General features: G+C 42.9%; 1 protein-coding gene across 1 annotated transcript in view; it reads right to left on the reverse strand.

The window, feature by feature from the left end:
• Window positions 1–5,190: 5,190 nt before the first annotated feature.
• Window positions 5,191–20,305, reverse strand: part of ITGB5 (integrin subunit beta 5) — a 188,662-nt gene continuing 173,547 nt past the window's right edge. The window contains exons 12-15 of the mRNA XM_043997337.1: window positions 16,936–17,039; window positions 10,670–10,789; window positions 8,079–8,245; window positions 5,191–5,788 (exon numbers count right to left, since the gene is read on the reverse strand). Of these exons, the coding sequence (XP_043853272.1) occupies window positions 5,693–5,788; window positions 8,079–8,245; window positions 10,670–10,789; window positions 16,936–17,039 (487 nt within the window). The 3' untranslated portion in view covers window positions 5,191–5,692. The remainder of the gene's footprint in view (window positions 5,789–8,078; window positions 8,246–10,669; window positions 10,790–16,935; window positions 17,040–20,305) is intronic.

The following is a 20,305-nucleotide window of genomic DNA, read 5'->3' on the forward strand; positions in this document are numbered from 1 at the left end:
AACACAAAGGCCATTTCGTGGTGACAGCATTTTATTTTGGTTATGAATTACCTTAACAGAGTCTTGGGAAGAGGAGATACTTTAGTCACTGCCTCCAGGTAGCAGGGGGAGAGAGACCTCTGTATCCCCTCCACTATAGCTCCTGCCCAGGGCCACAGGGAAAGCAACTTTATGGAACAGTTAGAGCTAGAAAAGGTTATAGACTTTTCCCTTCCCTTCCCTCCATCCATCCCCGCCCCCCCTTTGAAAGTGAGTCTCCTTATCTCATCCAGGAAACAGTTAGAATTAGAAGATACGGACCTTAAGAGTTCTCTTTCCCCTCTTCCTTCACTCTTCTTTCTATCCTTCCCTCCCTTCCTTCCCTTCTCTCTTCTCTTTCTCTTCTCTCTCCTTTCATGCTGCCTCTACACCAAGTTCGGAATCTGAATTTCTCACTATCATGACCCCACAGAAGCTCTTTGTGTGCCTATCTCTCTCTGTGTGTCTCTCTGTCTCTCTCATATCTCCTTATTTCAGTGCAGAGGTCACTTGTGTCACCTAGTCCCTTTGTTAATGATAGAAAAACTTGACCCACCCTTCTGTTTCCCAACTGGGTTATACTTCCGACTTCCTCAGGCAGCCTGATGGCCACCTGGAGTCAAGGGGCTCATCTTAATCGGTGATGGACTTAGTATGTTACTTTTAGTCCTAAGGCAGCTAAAAACTCCCAAGTTCAAGTGATCTACCAGCTTCTATATCCACCTCCCTGGTAGCAGGAACCATGGAATGGGCCATCATACTTGGCCTGCCTCATCTGACAAGGATAGTGAACTGAGACCCAGGGAGAGACTTACTCAAGGTCACACTGAAAGTTAGTAGTATGGGGCAGCTAGGTGGTGCAGTGGATAGAGCACTGGCCCTGGATTCGGGAGGATCTGAGTTCAAATCCAGTTTCAGATACTCGACACTTACTAGCTGTGTGACCCTGGGCAAGTCACTTAACCCCAATTGCCTCACCAAAAGTAAAAAAGAAAGAAAGTTAGTAGTAAAGCACTAGTTCAGCCTACCAACGCTCTATAATGTGATATTTTTTTAGCAACGTCAGCTTTGCACGAAAGGTGCTGGATGTGATGCTGATTATTGCTTAAAAAAGCTGTTTTCAAGGAACTGTTGGATTGTATATAGGGCCTTAACACTATATTCATAGAATCGTAGGTTTAGCACTGAAAGAGGGACCTTTCAGAGTCCCTCCCATTTTACAGATGAGAAAACTGAGGTGACATAGGTGACATAGGTGAAGTGACATAGCTAGTATATAAGGTAGGATATGAACCCAGGCCTTCCTCACTCCAAGTCTAGTACCATATTCGCTACCTGAAGGAGTCAAACTCCCCAACAGGCATGGAGCCAGATGAAAATGTAACTTGGAAATAATAATAAAACAAATAAAAATATGATGTAGATAAAATTAATCAGTAGTTTTCTAACTCAACATACAGCTTGCAGGGATACATTTCTACTTGAATTTGATACTATGCTGCCTTTGTAGCAATAGGTATTTATTAAATTCAATTGATTTAGAAAATATGAATGTCAAACAGCCCTGGGAGAAAAACAGTTCCAGAAGCCCAGTTTTGGTTTGAATTTGTTAATCTTTAGGAATTTGTTTGTCTAGTCTTTGTTCTTTTTTTAAATAAATAAATAAATAAATAAAAGGTGCTTACAGAACTTTTAGGATCTAGAACCTCAAGGATCCAAAGAGCCATTTAACAGAAAGGCCCAGCAGAGGGCAGCATGATACTGATAGTATTGGCACAGCTTATAAATACATCTGTAACTTATTACAAACAAAAATGGCCAGTCAGAGCAGATGGAATGTCAGACCTGGGGAAGAGGAGGGACATTGGTAGCCCTTTAATACAATCCCCTCTTTTTATGGATGAGGAAAAGGAAGCCCAGAGAGAAACAAAGTGACACGCCCATGGTTCCATGGCTATAATCAATGTCAACGCCAGGTCTAAGCCATGCCAGGGCTCTTGGCTCTGGATCCAGGGCTCCTTTTACCACCATCTTTACTTCTTAGCAGTGACTGGCTTTAATTTTCAACAGCTGGAGGGAAGTTATGAAAGAACAAGAGTTGAAACATCAGTTGTCCAAGAAAAATGTGCATCTTTTTTAAAGCTTCCTCTAGACCATGATAGTGTCAGCACCGGGTTTCAGTCCTGGTTCCTTCCTAATAATAACTAGCTCTTATGTACTGCTTTGAGATTTGTAAATATTATCTTTATTTTACTATCATTATATTGTCTTTATTATATATTATCTTTATTATAATTATTACAAATATTATCTCATTTGATCCTCAAAACAATCCTGAGAGGTAGGTTGCTATTATTATCTCCTCCTATTATTAAAGCAGGTAGAGGTTAAATGACTTGCTCAGGGTAACACAGTTGGAAGTGCCTGGGGCCAGATTTGAATTCTGGTCTTTCTGACTCTACCCATTATTCCAAGTAGCTGTACCACAATCCATCTCTGGATCTCAGTTTACACATTTGTAAAATTGGGGGGGGGGGCAGTATTTATTGATCTCTCTGAGCTAATATTCCATGGGCAAATCACATTCCTTCTCTGGGTCTCAGTTGACTCATCTTTAAAATTTTGGGAGTAAGGAAGGGTCTCAATTTAATTAATCTCTCTAAACTAACATTTTATGTGTCTGAGATGAGATTCTGAAATGTTTAACTTGTCCCCTTAATGAACCCATAAAAGTAAATAGGCAAGATAAAGTTTTTTCTCTGGCGCAGTGGATAGAGCACCAGGCTTGAAGTCAGGAAGACTCATTCTCCTGAGTTCAAAACCAGCCTCAGACACTGGATGTGTAACCCTAGACAAGTCACTTCATCCTATTTGCCTCAGTTTCTTTATCTGTAAAATGAGCTGAAGAAGGAAATAGCAAACCACTCCAGTATTTTTGCCCCCAAAAATAAATAAATAAAATAAAATTTTAAAAATCCTAATGGGGTTCTGAAGAGTTTGAAACAACTGAACAACAAAGTGTTTCTCAAACCAATAAATGATTATGACCAAATCTAAAGGACTTCAGATTCCTCTCAGGCTATTGCCAGGTCTCTACTTGCCTCTATAGAATATAGTAGAAATACCCATTCTCTAGTTTGCTTTGACTTCCCAGAATTTGATTAAGGAGTCAAACTTTTAATCACCAATTAACTTCTTTTTTTTGGGGGGGGGAATGAGGGTTAAGTGACTTGCCCAGGGTCACACAGCTAGTAAGTGTCAAGTGTCTGAGATCACATTTGAACTCAGGTCCTCCTGAATCCAGGGCCAGTGCTTAATCCCACCAATTAACTTCTGATGTGAGCAAGATAAAGGCAATGCCAAACCAGATGTTTACTTAGTGAGTGGCATCCATTGTTACAATCTCACTAAGACAGGTGTCAAACACACCCAAGCAAGGGTCCAAACCAGATTAAAATGTAATAGGAAGAAGGTAGTGAAGTGGATAAAGCACCACCTCAGACACTTGACACTTACTAGCTGTGTGACCCTGGGCAAGTCACTTAACCCTCATTAACCCACCCCCCCCCCCAAAATGTAATAGGGAAATGTTTAACAACATAAATAAAAAATACAAAGGAACATAGATTGCATTTTAAAACTAAGTTGATAATCATTCCCCTTACATAAAGATTAATGGCCTCCAGTTTCTGAGTTTGACACCACTGTACTCATTGCTGTCAGATTTCAATATTTTCAAGATGAATTGAAAAATTTGGCCCAAAGTTGAAGACATAAAATAAATCTGAGGACATGAAATTTGAAATAAAAAAAACTCAGCAACCTTGAAGGGATTCTGGGGAAAAGGCTGAGTATAGTATCCTTAAAAAGAGAATGTGAACAAGACCAAGTCAGAGGATGTCCACAGGGTATAGCAGAAACAGGAGAGTAAAGAGGCCCAGATTCTGCCACAAATTTGTTGTGTTGCCTTGGACATGTCTGCTCTCTTTTCTGGGTCTTGATTTTTTTCAACAACAAAAACATACTTATTATTGCCTATTACACTCAACAGACACTTGTTACAAAGATTTTTTTATTTTTATGGGGCAATGAGTGACTTGCCCAGGGTCACACAGCTAGTAAGTGTCAAGTGTCTGAGGCCAGATTTGAACTCAGGTCCTCCTGAATCCAGGGCTGGTGCTTTATCCACTGTGCCACCTAGCTGCCCCTACAAAGATGTTTTAAATATCCTAGGCCATGAGAGGGTTGGACTCAATCAGGGAGGGGTCTTTTTTGTGTTGTGGATCCCTCGGAAGACAGGTGAAGCCTATGGACCCTCCTCAATACTTTGATCAATGGAAACGCCAAATGTCAGCCAGAGGTTCGTGAAAATAAAGATGCAATTTTTTTTTCCCTTCAAAGTTCCTGGAACCACCTTCTCCTCCTACTCCCAACCCCTTGCATTAAATCAATCAGTCAACTAGCCTTTGTTTAAAGGCCTACGTGATGTTTGGTGCTGGGCATACAAAGACCAAAAAAAAGTTTCCACCTTCAAGGACCTTTATACTCCAATGGGGCTGGAGGTAGAGGCAACATATAGATGATCTCTCAGGTCCTCTCCAGTTCAACATTCTGTGCTTTTAAGGAAGGATTTTGAGGTCTTGTTGGTGCCATGGTGAGTGGGGAAGGGAGGGAAGAAGAGAGAAAATAATGCATTCGGCAAAAAGTATTTAAGGTAACTGCACTTAGTCCTAGGAAAAGAGTGAGCAATGGGCAAAAGGCAGATGCCACTGGAAACCATCCAATTTCTATTTTGCTTACAACTCTTCCAACCCCACCCACACAAGAGAAGAACACAGAGGCCAAGACCCAGCCTGGCAGATTGGAACAGATCGTGTTGGACTCAACAAGAGACCCCAACAAGGCATTAGCCCTCCTTACAACCACCCAGTACCTTCAATCCCATCTCAGAAAGTGGCACGCAAATCCAATCTCTTTTTGGTTTTAATATTTAATCCCTAGAGACATTCCCCTCCTTTCCATCACCAAAGTAACCAAACATGGAGGAGGAAGCGGAAGATTTGAGTATTCGATTTCTACTCCCTTACAGAAGCCAACAACTGAAGCATTTTTACCAACAGGATGGCTGCACAGCCGACGGGGAGGGAGGAGTCATCGGGGCGAAACCATAAATGCTCAGTAACTTTTTTTTTTAATATAAAAACGACCAACTCAAAGACATCCAGACTTCTTGACTCCGTTGTTGGTTGCACTCACACACAATTGGTTCCAAACAACCTTCCCTTCTGCCCTGGGAGGTAGCACTTCTTTCTTCAAGTCAGATGATTCTTTCTAAAGTTCAGGTCACTTGGCAAACTAGAAAAAGTCAGGGGGTACCCAGGCCCTCTGACATCCTCCATCCCTTCCCCTCTTTCCCCCTGCACATACCTCTTCTGGTCCTAGGTAGGTAAGTGGCAAGTGTGGGCTGGTTCCAGCCTGTGCAAAGGATGGCATAACCAGGTGCCCCTTCCTACCCAGACAAAAGGCTTCTTGTCCAGGTCCACTTTAAAGGATTGTTCATCATTTCCTACTTAGAGAGCAGTAATACAGTCAAGCACTTGTCTACAGCGTTCCCATCTTGGAAATTTTTTCCAAAAAAAAAAATTCCCCCCAATCCCTTTTCAGAAGAACAACATCAGTCCACAGTACCATTGTAGGATTTGTTGAGCTTGTTAAAGGTGAAATCCACAGTGTGGGTAGATATTGGCTTTCTATAGAGAGGGTTGGAAGCCTAGACAAATGAACGGGAAAAGGACAAGCATTAAGGAAATTCATCCAAATATAAACCTCTAATAAGCTCATGCTGAGGAGAGCTATTTATTATAACAATCCAGTCAACAATTATTTAATTAACCCTTACTACATGCTCAGCACTGGATATGGTCCCTACCTTCCAAGAGTTGGAAGAAGGAGATAATTTTTAGAGTTTGGGATAGGGCCTAGACCTGTGATTTCACTGCTTTTGGGAAGTCCCTGTTGAAGAAACTCTCTTTATCAATGTAGGTTAGCACCTGTTTTAAAACTTAGGGCCTTAGAGAGATGCCTCTGGGGCATGGAGGATTTAAGTGACTTACCCAGGATCACATGGATCTGTGAAAGGTGGGGGAACTTGAACTCAGATCTGAGTCTGAGAAGGATTTGAACGCAGCTCTCCCATCACTTTACATGCCAAAGCTGCCTAACTATATTATCCAAAGCTTTCCCTTGCTATCCATCTCACTCCCATCATTCAAACAGTTCCTGATACACCCTGACCCTTACCACTGTAACGATTGGAATAACGCCACCTGCTGGATACTTACTGTAGAAGAGTTCTGCCCATGAAGGGAAGGTCTTTGAGGGCAAGACCAGGAGTCAGGAAGTGACGCGGACTAGTGGGAGGAGGAAGGAAGAGACTGGCGCTGACTCTGGGGCTCTTTCCTGGGGACGCTGGCGGAGAAGGGAGCTAGAAATGTGCTCTCCCTTTAATAGATAGGAATCTAGGCCTTTCTCTCTCTTTACCAAATTCTTATTCTCCTTAATAAATGCTTAAAAGTCTAACTCTTGCTAAAGCTTATAATTTATTGGCGACCACTCATTAGATATTTTAGACAGTTTAGCTAGAATTTTAGCCTTAACACCCCTCTCCAGTCTTTCTGGATCAATCACAGGGGATTGGCTGGCTTTCCTAGGCCTGACATTTGTAAGTATTCTCCTCCAATCTCCCCCAAATTATACATTTGTGCCTCTGCTCCACTTTCCTCAAATTTTACCGCACCCTGTGACATATTCAAATCCATGCTTTAAGATCCAGATCAGGATTCACACATCTAGGAAGCTTCTTTTGCTAACCTCCCACCAATGCTTTGTTTTGGGTCCTTCAGTACATGCTGGTGGCTGGCAGGAGCAGGGGTGAGGGGAGGGGGTACTTAAGTTTTTGTACCTTTTATTCTTTCATACTTAGCAATGTGCAGGTTTTTCATTTTTCAGGCCATCTCATGTATACCTATTTTGTATCTTCTACCAAGGAGGGCAGGGACAGCTAGGTGGCAAAGTGGATAGAGCACTGGGCTTAGAATCAGGAAGACTCATCTTCTGTGTCTGGTTTCGGACACTTACTAGCTATATAACCTTGGGCAAGTCAACCCTGTTTGCCTCACTTACCTCATCTGTAAGATGAGCTAGAGAAGGAAATGGCAAACCACTCCAGTATCTTTGCCAAGAAAACTCCAAATGGGGTCATGAAGACAACTCAACAACTATGGCAAATTCCTTGAGCAAAGACATGGTATTTTGCATTCCTGCTATGCTTTGCCCATGCCTGAACCAGCATTATAAACATTATCACCACCACCACCACCACCACCACAGCTAACATTTACATAGTGTTTTAGGGCTTGCAAAGCACCATATATATATATGTATACAAACATATATAACTGTACATCTATAATATGTGTATATGTACATGTATATATAATTTCATCTGATCTTTACAACAAGCCTGTGAGATAGTATCATCTCCATTTTCCAGATGAAGAAATGGAGGTTTCGAGAAGTTATATGACTTGCCCAGGGTTACACAGCTAGGTAGATATCAAAGGCAAGATTTAATCTAGAGTGTATCTACTGTCAAATCTAGGACTCCGCCCACAATGCCCTCTAGCTGCTCATCACACTGCATCCTCAATGTTTGCTGTGTCTTCACCAGATGCTCCATAGTACTTTATTTTTCACCTGGTGGGGCAGCTAGGTGGCACAGTGGATAGAGCACCAGCCCTGGATTCAGGAGGACCTGAGTTCAAATCCAGCCTCAAGCCACTTGACACTTACTAGCTGTGTGACCCTAGGCAAGTCACTTAACCCCAACTGCCTCACCAATAAACAACAACCACCAAAAAAACCCCTCAATCTATGTTTCACCTAGTGTCAGCTTTTTGTTTCTTTTGTTGTCACTGTGCCCTTTGTGTGGTCACCAACTTCTGGTTGTTTTCGGTCTCAGATTGTAAGCTCCCAGAGTTCCCCCTACATCCCCAATTTACCATTTCATATCGCGCTCTGGAACGTTCGCTCTGGAACTTTGCAAACTCTCTACGGTCGTGTATGGTGACGAGCAGCTTCCAGATGGCGAGGAGGGCAATGCCAATGAGAAGAATGCTACCCACCACAGCCAACAGGATTGTCATAGCACTGGGTGCAGAGCCACATTCTGAAGAGGAACAGAATGGGGGTTGTGGTTAGGGAAGGTGGGGGGAGAGGTTCCTCTCTTTGGGCTTCAGTCTCATACTTTGGACCAGGGGGAGAAAGAAACAACTCTGGCCCACAAAGAGAACAGCTAGGGAAAGGAGCCCTTGGAAAGAATGGGATTATCCCTGAATTAATCCCTCATGCTGTCGACCCAGGGCTTCTGGAAGCCAAACTTGGTGAGAGAATGAGTAATACAGTGAAAACTGAGGTGGCTACCTGAGCCTTCACATACGAACCAAGAAACACACATAACACAAATTAAGGGGAGTTTCCCATAGTCACATAGAAAGTTCTTGGTAAAGCTGAGACCAGAAATCAAGGTATTGATGGACTATAACTTTATCTAGCTTGTCTTCATTCTCCATCCCCATCCGGCTTAAATCTGCCCAAACCTAAACACAATGATCTTCAAACTAAAAATTTCTGAAGAAAAGACTATGTCATCTGAGGTGGGGGATGTGGGGAGGGACCGAGGATGTGTCTATGCAGCCACTTTCACCATGGCTTGGGTCAAGGAGACAGCCATCAATTGCAAGCTCTTAGTATAAGGGTCTTGGAAATTTTCTGGCTAGATTTTTCATAATTCAAGCTTTTAAACTTTCATTTTATTTTTGCAAAATTAATAAGCATTTTCTCTTCTTCCCATCTACCTAAATAGAAAAAAGAAAAACAAAACCCTCGTAACTAACAGGCAGAATCAAGCAAAACAAATTCCTGCACATTCATTTCTCACTATGCATCTCAAGTCATCACCTTGCTGTCCCAAGATGGGTAGCATGTTTCACGATTAGTTTTCTGGAATTATTAATTTGCTCAGGTTTCTTTTTTTTAACTAATTTTAATTTTTATTCTGAACTTATCAAACACCAAGTAGAAGGGGCATCTGCATAAACATACTGGGACAGAAATAAAAGATTGTGCATAGAACTGCAGGTCTCTTCATATACATTTTGATTTTCTTCCAAGTAGATAATAAAATCAACCTATAGTTTTCACAGCTGTCCTTGGAATTGTAAACCTGCTCATCTTTCAAAGGCATAGAAAGGAAGGTCTGGAAAGCACAGTTGGTACCTAGGACTGAGGACCATGGCTGCTTCCTTCAGCGGCCTCTGCAAAAGAGACTGCACTGTGTACCTTGGCCCAGATTAAGAGAGGCTTCAATCAATGATGTTCATTGACAGCCTGGTCCCTTTCCCCGCTTTGGTTTGTGAGAAAATAATGATTAATTAATTTCTTAGGGAAACCCAGAGATCAATCTCAATCCCTGCCCACCCCCCCACCCCCCACCAACCCACACACACACACACACACACACACACACTCCAGCTCTTGTCTGGGACCAGCCCAAGGGAACAAAAGCAAAGGAGAATTGAAAATCAGTGAATTGATGGGATTAAACCACACCTAGGCACTGAATTTGCCTTTGCTCTACTGCCTCGTCTGCCTAGGTCTCTTCCATTATGTCATTTCCATTTGGACCACCCTCAAATCATGTCAACCAATGGAATTGAATGATGCTAACCAATTAGCTTCTCTCAAAAAAGGGTAAAACCCTTAGCCAAGCTAGACTCTGGGGGGCTCTCTTTGGCTCTTCCTCTTAGGATGGTGTAGATTTTGTAGGTCTTCTGAACTCTGCTTGAGAGACAACACGGGTTTCGGGCTTTTCTCCTGCTTGTGCTAACTGCCATGTGGTCAGTTCTTTACTGGTATATCTGATATTAATTAATAATAAATGCTTACTGGGGCAGCTAGGTGGCGCAGTGGATAGAGCACTGGCCCTGGATTCAGGAGGACCTGAGTTCAAATCTGGCCTCAGACACTTGACACTTACTAGCTGTGTGACCCCGGGCAAGTCACTTAACCCCCATTTGCCTCACCAAGAAAAAAAAATTTTTTAATAAATAAATAATAAATGCTTACTGCCAAAATGGGTGCAATAGCAATTAATTTATAAAGTACAGTAGCCACAATAATTTGGTGGGGGGGCGGGCAATGAGGGTTAAGTGACTTGCCCAGGGTCACACAGCTAGTGTCAAGTGTCTGAGGCTGGATTTGAACTCAGGTATTCCCGAGTCCAAGGCCAGTGCTTTATCCACTGCACCACCTAGCTGTCCCCACAATAATTTTTAAAGTCACAGGTCACAGGGTGGGCAGCAGCTTCATTCTTTATTTTCTTCAAGTTCTTTTCTTCCTCACATTTCAGGGACTCGGAGAAAGGGTTCAGAAGTAAGCAGAGCTAGTGCAGCCTGGGCTCAAGTTTGTTTGGTGGGACCCCAACATACCTTGGTGCAGTAGATTCTGATTTTGAGACTGCCCTGCAAGTAGCTGGTGGCTAGGGGGTGGGGGACACCTGTGGCCTTTCTGCCTCGAAGGATGATATACCCACCTGGCTCCTTGAGGACCGTGAGCTTGGACTTGCCGCTGGGGAGCTCAGAGTAAGTGAACATCATGACACAGTCCTTAGCGGTTTTGTAGAAACACAGGACAGCTTCCTGGTCATCTTTCGCTGGAAGAAAGCCAAAAGGTTAAAAGGAGAGGGAGATCTATTCCTGAGCCGGCTGGTAGTGCCAACCTGCAAGGCTGAGCCTGGCAGAGCAGCAGAGAGGGAGCTGGCTAACCGAACACTGTAGCAGTTGCACGCCTTCCTGGAGATGGAGACAGCTGGAGGACCGGGAGGAGGAGGGAAAGTGGGGGAGGAGGAAGAGGAGGAGGGGGAGGCTGGGTCCCCAAAAGATTATTTTTGGTCTCTATCATCCAAAGCTTTGGCCAAGGCTCTGGATTTCTCATCCCTCTGGGGACTATGAATTCCTTTCCATGTCAGGGGCTTCCTGTGGGGACACATGGAACAAATTAGGTAACCTTCAAGCATCTGAGAAGTTTGTTGGTGATGTTGATATAGAAGAAACGATTAACACTTGAGGGGAGTGGGGGAGGCTCACAGATGGAAACCAAAAGGGAAGGGGAAATGGGTATTGAGGAAAAGCAGTCTGTGAATACACTTCATCCCCTTCTGACCTGAAGGAATGCAAGAGAGCAGCCTTAAGTATTAGGCATTTGGTTGCTGGGGATGTAATGGGAATGAAAAAACCTGGGTTCTAGTATTAGCTCCGGTTTAACTAGCTTGTGGCTCTGGATGCGTCCCTCTGCCTATCTGGGCCCACGTTTCTCGTCTGTAAAAGGAGAGGTCAGACAAGGTGACCTTTAAGGTCCCTTTCAGCTCCAAGACTGACTGAATGAACCGAGGCGCTAGTCAGCCTTACACAACTGACTGCTGGATAAGATCCACTCTTGGGAACAGGGAGGCATTCAATTGTGTTGTTGTTGATATCAAAGAAGCAGGGACACATACTGACCCCAGCTGCTAACCTCAAAAGACAGATGTCAGGATGTTGGCCGCTGAATGTTTCAGTGGTTACTATTTAGGTCATTCCGGCAGAGAGGCTAAGCTGAGAGATGCACGACCTTCCCTTCTCCTTGGTAGCACAGTTTGCAGGGAGTGAGGATAAAAAGATTAGTCTGGTCTATGTTTGGAAAGCTCCCCCTCCTCTTCGCCTCTCTCTGATTTAACTGCTGACCTAAGGGTATGTTATCAGAACCTCACTAGATTGCATTCCCCCGCTGAACTAGGAAATCGCTGGAACGTATTTTCAGGAAGGGAAGAAACCAGGGGAAGTGAGAGGTGAAAATGAAGGTAGCAGATAGGAAGTTAGAGGTTATAACTTTAAATAGACTTTAAAAAGGGCAAAATTAAAAAAAAAAACTTGTTGAAAGGAATACTGCTAATATGAAATGCTTTTCAGTTCTTGCCTCACTGTTTAGAGAAGCTTGGACTGGGGGCCAGATAGATTAGCTGGCTGCCAAAGCAGAAAGCCTGCACCATTTCAGCTTCTATTTAAAAAAAAGAAAGAAAGAAAGAAAAAGATGGTTTTTCTTAAAAAAAAAAAAGTCTCTCTCAATGGCTAAACCTTTTGTGATTGGATCTGTGTATAGCTGTAAGAGGAGAATGAAAAATGGGAGGGGGGAGGAAGAAGAGGAGGAGGAAGTACAGTGAATTAGTCAAGTGTCTTCCTAGGGATGCAACTGACACCTTTCAGACTCAGGAGGACAGCAAGGTAAACCACCATAAACTTCAGACAAAGTCTGAGAGAAACAGTTAATGAGTCATGGGAAGATTCCAAAATTTGGAGGCTAGCTAGGCCAATTCCATCATTTTTCCAAAAGAAAATGGCTCCTAGTATATGTCTGGCCCTCTCTTCCACCTCCTCTTCCAGTGATATGTGCCTTTACTGATGTCTTTTACAATCCTCACGTGCAGGTCATTCCTGGTAATAGGCTGCAAGCCTGTCTATTGTCCTTTGCATCACCTGCAACTTCATGGGATCATGGGATTCTGAGATTCGAAGCCACACACCATCAAAGAGAATTTAAAATAGGGGCTTTGGCAGCAGCGAGCTGCTTTGGATCACTGAAAGAGCTAGGCAGTTTCTCAAATGCGATCTGGATTTCTCTCATCCTTTTGATCAATTCCAGGTTCTGTTTACCATCTACCTATCATGCTCTGTCCAGGTTTCATGCTGAGGGACCAACTCAATGGGCTGCCCATTAAACTCAATAATAGGAGCAAGTCATACTTTCCATCCATTTTGTGTTTCTAAGTACATGGCTAGGGCAATTTCTTGATGCCCTGTAGAATATACAAGGTATTTAAAAAACCTTAGTGCTTTAATACAGAAGAGATTCTTATAATCTATAGTAGTTTAAAACAAGAAAAGATTTTGATGAGCTATAATAGCTTAAAACTGTTTTAAGACTTTGGGAATATCCTGTATTTAGTTATTTATAATAAAAGTAGTGATAGCTAAGAATTATACAGCACTTTTGCTAAGCACTTTGCACATATGTTCTCATTTGATCTTAGCAACCCTGTGAAGTGGGCTCTATTATTGTCCCCATTTTCAGATGAGGAAATTGAATCTGAAAGACATTAAGTGACATACATGGCTATTAAGTGTCTAAAGGAGGATTTGAACTCAGTGCTTCCTGACTCCCAAGTTCAGCACTTTATCTACTGTGCCACTGAAGTCACATTAGGATGCCACACCACAATTTTGATGTTTGAGGTAATCCTGGGTTTTTGATAGCTATGTCAGTGGAAAGGCTGTAGACTGGGTGTATTCTCCAGAGATCAGCCTAATTAACTGGGTTAACTATTTCTATTACTGGCACCTAGCCCAGTGTCTAGCCCATAGTGGGAGGTTCCATGAACACTTATTGATTTGATCAACTCATCACCCATACCATCTATTAAAGTCTGTAGTACAACAACTCTGAAGGTCTTAAGAAAAATCAGTCCATCTACAGAGAGAGAACTGATGGTATCTGAATACAGATTGAAGAATATTTTTTTTAAGTTCCTTTATCTGAAGTTTTGTTTTTGTCTGTTTTCTTTCACAACCTGGCTAATGTGGAAATGTTTTGCATGACTGCTCATGTATAGCTTATATTGAATTTCTTGAGTTCTTGGGGAGGGGGAAGGAAGAAAATTTGGAACACAAAGGTGTTTTTTTTTAATTGATGTCAAAATTTGTATTTTACATGTAATTTGGGAAAATAAAAATTCTAAATACACAAAAATAATAAAATCTGTAGTACAACCATCAGTGAAAGGAAGACTCACCTACACTGAAGAAACCGCTAATGCTTCTTGAAGTAACCAAATGGTATAGTTATTAAGGTTTTCAATTCTTGATTAAATTTTCTTAAGAAATATTTCATTTACTATTCAATTCTTTGCTCAGTTGACTGCCCATCTGCCATGCCTGTGCAAGACAGACAGACAGACAGACAGACACACACACACACACTCTGATCAATTAACTCAATGGGCCACCCATCAAACTGCAAATATTTGGAGTCTGAGTCTTGCAATCTCAGCCAAGCTATAAGAGCAGTGGCCATTCATGGGCTGAACCCAATACTGATCAGCACAAAAGTTTTACCTTCCTCCATTTTTCCCAATGTGAGCTGGTTCACACCTCCTTAGGCAGCCTGGTACTTCTGGGGGCTCACCCTATTTGTACAGGACTCAATGAGGACACCCCACTGACTTGAGCTCCACTGCAGCTCAGAACTCCTTAACTCAGGGAATTTGCCAGCCTCAGCCTTCCCAGGAGCAAGAATGATAGGCATGTGGCACCATTCAGGGCAGGAGTATATCCATTGTTAAATCTTGAAAATGAATACCAGAATCCTAACCCTGATAATCTTTTTTTCCTTACATTTGGAGTGTGAGGAAATGTTCAGTAAACTAGTCTGAACTAGCAAAAAACTCCAATATTTCATTTCTAAAACATTTGAACTAGACCAAAGCTGTCATATCATGATCTATTCTAGTCCTATCTGAACTGAACTGGAATTTATTTCAGTATAAGTTCTGCTCCCTAGCAAGGACTTTTCTCAGCACTTGAAGGACACAGAGTAATTCAGTAAAAATCCTCTATCTCTTTCCCTTGCTGGAGAATAAACTAGCTTTCTGTATGACACTCTCTGTGACCCTGGACAAGTCATTTAACCCTGTTTGCCTCAGTTTCCTCATCTGTAAAATTAACTGGAAAAGGAAATGGCAAATCATTCTAGTATCTTTGCCAAGAAAACCCCAAATGGGGCCATGAAGAGCTGGACACAACTTAAACAAGTGAACAACAAAAATCTGTGTACAGAAGGAAATCATTACCCACCTCCCCTACAGTACCATGATAATATGGGGATAAGGAAGGAGCTGAGGGTAACTCTAAAACTATCTTCTGTGATAGTGTAATGGCTAATGAGGACGATAGCTAGCATTAATTAAGTCCCTACCAAGTGTCTGGCTCTGTGCTAAGAGGTTTTACAAATATGATCTCATTTGATCTTCACAACAACCCTTAGGGGCGGGCTAGGTAGATAAAGCACCGGCCCTGGATTCAGGAGTACCTGAGTTTAAATCCGGCCCCAGACACTTGACATTTACTAGCTGTGTGACCCTGGGCAAGTCACTTAACCCCCATTGCCCTGCAAAAAAAAAAAAAAAAAAAAAAAAAAAAGAGAGAGAGAATTTGGAGGGGGCAGCTAGGTGGCGCAGTGGATAGAGCACCGGCCCTGGATTCAGGAGTACCCGAGTTCAAATTTGACCTCAGACACTTGACACTAGCTGTGTGACCCTGGGCAAGTCACTTAACCCCCATGGCCCCCGACAAAAAAAAAAAAAAACCAACAACAACAAACACTGGGAGGCAGAGGCTATTGTTAGCCCCATTTTACAGTTGAGGAAACTGAGACGATCAGTGGTGACAGCTAACAGGTGTCTAAAGCTGGATTTGAACTAAGGTCTTCCTGCCTCCGGGCCTAAGCTCTTCTGAGAATGAAAGGGGTATAAGAGCCCAGGAAAGTCCAGGCATTTAGGTAGGAATAGAGAACAGTGAACCAAAAAATGAGAGAGTATGAAATTTCTAGAGAAGGGGCAGACAAGATTAGAGAGTGAACTATCCTGAGATGCTGTGGAACCTAACCACAGGTAGGTGTTCTTTAGATAGTAAATAGCTTAGGGAAAACATAACTACATACTGGGGGACAGAAATAGAATTTGGAATTAAATGCAAATTTCTTAGCTAACTAGGGAGAGGGGGAAGAACCTGATTGGGAAGAGGCAGAAGTCTGATAACTGGACTAAGACTTAAATAACTAGGGAACCTTCACAAACTGGAAGAAGCTACCCTTGGTATCTATTCTGTCCACATGTGAATGCGGAATCCCTACATATGGGATCACAGTCACCTAGAGCTAGAGCTAGTAGGGATCTCAGGGGCCCTCTAGTCTAAAACCCTCCATTTTACAGGGGAGGAAACCAAGGCCCAAGAACTTGCCCAAGGTCACAGAGGTACTAAGTGTCAGAGGCAGGATGATACTTGTATGCATGTAGATCTTGAGATATGAAAATCTCTAGGAATCCAGAACAACAGAATAACGGCAAGAGGTAGGAAGGATCCTAGTGATCACCTAGTCCTTTTCATTTTATTTTATTTTATTTTAATTGAGGCAATTGGGGTTAAGTGACTTACCCAGGGTCACACAGCTAGTAAGTGTTAAGTGTCTGAGGCTGGATTTGAACTCAGGTCCTCCTGAATCCAGGGCTGGTGCTCTGCGCCACCTAGCTGCCCTGGACTCACCTAGACCTTTTTAGAACTGAGGAAAATGGTCCTAGAGGGAATGAGACTCACCCAAGGTTACAAAGGGAGTCACAAAACTGAGATGAAAATCCAAGTTTCTTAACTGGCAAAGGAAGTCTTAGGGACTTCATTCCATGTTCTTCCTCGTTCAAAGTTGAGAATCCCCCTTTTTTCCCATGGATGGACTCCCAAACATCTCAGCTGAGATCCCAAAACGGAAGGTGGCAAAAGTAATGAACTTATCAGCAATCTGCACCATCACCCCCACCACTACCACTTTCTCCTCCACCACCACCACCATCATCACCACCTCCATCACCACCACCACCACCATCAACCCAACCCCCCCCCCCCCCCCCCCCCCGCACCAAAACAAAACAAAACAACCAACCACCCCCCATAGCATCTGTTGCAGTGCTATCTTTTGCCATGCTTTGGCTATACTTACTGATTGAATCCACCCGGGTGATGACTTCATCCCTGCAATGCTTTTGGCACGTCTGGTTGTCAGCCAGTCTCCCTGAGTTAAATAACATACACTCCACACAATCTCTTTGAAGAGAAAAAAAAAAGAAGGGAGGAAGGTCATGCAATATCACGCAGTCATGCTATGCAAGTACCGATTCTAACGCTGATGTAAAACTTCCAAACTTCTACCCTGGGACTGGGCTCCCATGGGCCCTGGCTGCACCCTCTCTCCCTTCTTTGTGGGGTGCTGTGAAGTGTAGAAAGAGCTTTTCTTTTATACCAGTATACTGGGGCTGGACACAGAGAAAAGCATCTGTATGAACTTTATCTACATGCCTAGTTAACTTTTTTACTTTAGGGTCATAGATTTAGAGTTGGAAGGAGCCTCAGAGGCTATCTATCTAGGCTAAGCTAACCTCCTCATTTTAAAATTTTTATTTATTTGATTGCTTGTTTGTTTATTTTTGCGGGGCAATGAGGGTTAAGTGACTTGCCCAGGGTCACACAGGCAGTAAGTGTCAACTGTCTGAGGCTAGATTTGAACTCAGGTCCTCCTGAATCCAGGGCTGGTGCTTTATCCATTGCACCACTTAGCTGCCCCACCTCATTTTGCAGTAAAGGACTGAGGCCTGGGGAGGGTTACTGACTTGCCCAAATCACAGAGTAAGTGCCCCAGGTGAGATTTGAATCCAGGGTTTCTGACTAGCCACCAGGTGACTTAACCTCTGCCTGACTCAGTTTCCCCATCTCTAAAATGAAACTAATAATAGCACCTACCTCCCAGGGTTGTTGTGAGGATTGAATCAGATACCATTTGTAAAGTACTCTGCAACAGGAAGCTATTATTAATACTATTATTAATAGTAGGCAGCTAGGTGGCACAGTGGATAAAGCACCAGCCCTGGATTCAGGAGGACCTGAATTCAAATCTGACCTCAGACACTTGACACTTACTAGCTGTGTGACCCTGGGCAAGTCACTTAACCCTCATTGCCCTACAAAAAAACAAAACAAACAAGGCCTATTATTACCATTATTAATTATTATTCCTTTGGAGAAGACAGTTGTACTGAGACTCCACACAATATGCTCCTTCATTCCAATGTCCACTGCCTTAACCCTCTTTCCTAACAAGTGCCCTTTGTTCTCCAGCCGCCTCTTGGCTGCCTAGCACCTCCCACCATGGTGACCCCCTTCCAGCATGTGTTGAAGACTCTACCCACTGCTCCCATACTATCCTGCTCGTCCTGACACTCACCTCCACTAGAGGTCACTAGTCTAAAGTGTGAGCATATTTTCATAGCTGTTAATGAGTTCTTTGTAGGTCACACAAATGCCCCCTCTATATCTTAAACCAGAGACTGAATGGTAGAGTCGCATCAGGCACCGTCAGAGGGAAAGCATTTTTTGCCCATGTAGGGGCTTGTATTTCCCTTCAAACCAAGCATTTATGTTATTAACTACTCTACCCACACATAGAACTGGCATCTGTCCTTCCAAAGCAGACTAAATGCTGACTCAAAGTACTCTGCGTTCTGAACTCATAAAAGCCTGAATTATAAAATATTTTAAAAGAAAAGCACTTTTCACTGCTCTGAAGTACAAGCAGAAACACAAAAACAACCCCAAAAATGAACGATTAATTCTTAGTAGAGATTCTGATAGAGTTCGCTTAGTAAATAAATAAAACACTTGTAATTAGCACATTAATTGTATCCTGCCATATTGGCTTTATGGACAATGATTGGAGTTCAATGAGATTATTTAGTCCAAATACCTCATTTTACAAATGAAGAAACCCAGGCCTAGATAGTTTTAATGACTTTTCCAGAGTCACTGAATTATTTAGTAGCCAGATCAGAACCCAAACCCAGTTCTTCAGTGGACCCTTTGGTGCTTTTTTGTTTTGTTTTTTGGGGGGGCAATGTGGGTTAAGTGACTTGCCCAAGGTCACATAGCTAGTAAGTATCAAGTGTCTGAGGTCATATTTGAACTCAGGTCCTCCTGAATCCAGGGCTGGTGCCCTGTGCACTGTGCCACCTAGCTGCCCCACACCCTTCAGTTCTTTTATGATCTGAAGAACCATTCTTAGCCTAGCCTGGCAAGTCACTTAACCCCCTCGTAGCAGCCCTCAAACATTCTCAATTGCTGAGTCCATGCTCTGGATGCATAGAGGGAGTTGGCTTCAGTTCCTCTCCCAATCCCATCCTTTCCAACCTCTTTTTTGCATTTGACATTGTTTTTGTTGTTGTTTTTGTTGGTTTTGCGGGGCAATGGGGGTTAAGTGACTTGCCCAGGGTCACACAGCTAGTAAGTGTCAAGTGTCTGAGGTCGGATTTGAACTCAGGTACTTCCGAATCCAGGGCCTGTGCTTTATCCACTGTGCCACCTAGCTGCCCCCTGCATTTGACATTGTTAATTTCCCTCATCTTGTGGAAATGGGCTTCTCTCCAATTTTAATTAATCTCCTCCTCAAACGTCCCCAAACTATGGGTGTTCCCTAAAACTCTGGCCTGGGTCCTCTTCTTTTTTTTTCTCTATACTCTCTATATTTTCTATATTTTTCTAGATTTAGAGCTGGAATGGCCTGCAGACACCATATAGTCCAACCCCCTTATTTAAAAGATGGGGAAGGGGCAGCTAGGTGGCGCAGTGGATAGAGCACTGGCCCTGGACTCAGGAGGACCTGAGTTCAAATCCAACCTTAAACACTTGACACTCACTAGCTATGTGACCCAGGACAAGTCACTTAACCCTCATTGCCCCCAGGGGGGAGAATAATAAAAAATAATAAGATGGGGAAACTGAGGCCTATGGAGGTTGTGATTTGTCCATGATCACAAAGGTCTCAGACTTGGTGACCTCATCAGCTCTCATGAGCTTAATTATTATCTCTATGCAGCTGACTCATAGATTCACATAGTCTGGGTCTTGGCCAGTCTAAAGACCTATATTACCAATTGCCCGCTAAACATTTCAAAATGGAATGTTCTGGATACACTTCAAATTCAACATGTGCAAAACCCACAACTCATTATGAATAATCTTTTCCCCAAAACCTACCCTTCTTCCAAGTTTCTCTATTTTTGTCAAAGGTACCACTATTCTTCCAGTCTCCCAGGATTATAACCTTGGCATTACCCTCAATTTCTCACTCTCCATCACTCTACATATCCAATTAGCTGCCATATCTTACTGTTTCTGTCCCTAGAACACCTCTTGCATCTGACCCCTTTATTCTCAAAAAAAATTCAATGCGTACCCTGACCCACTCTGGCCACTGGAGGTTTACTTGCAGCAAATTAGAAGTGTAGTGCTATAGATTTGAAGTCAGAAGACCTGGGTTCTGA

The sequence above is a fragment of the Dromiciops gliroides genome, chromosome 3 (assembly GCF_019393635.1).
Source record: "Dromiciops gliroides isolate mDroGli1 chromosome 3, mDroGli1.pri, whole genome shotgun sequence".
Lineage (NCBI taxonomy): Eukaryota > Metazoa > Chordata > Mammalia > Microbiotheria > Microbiotheriidae > Dromiciops > Dromiciops gliroides.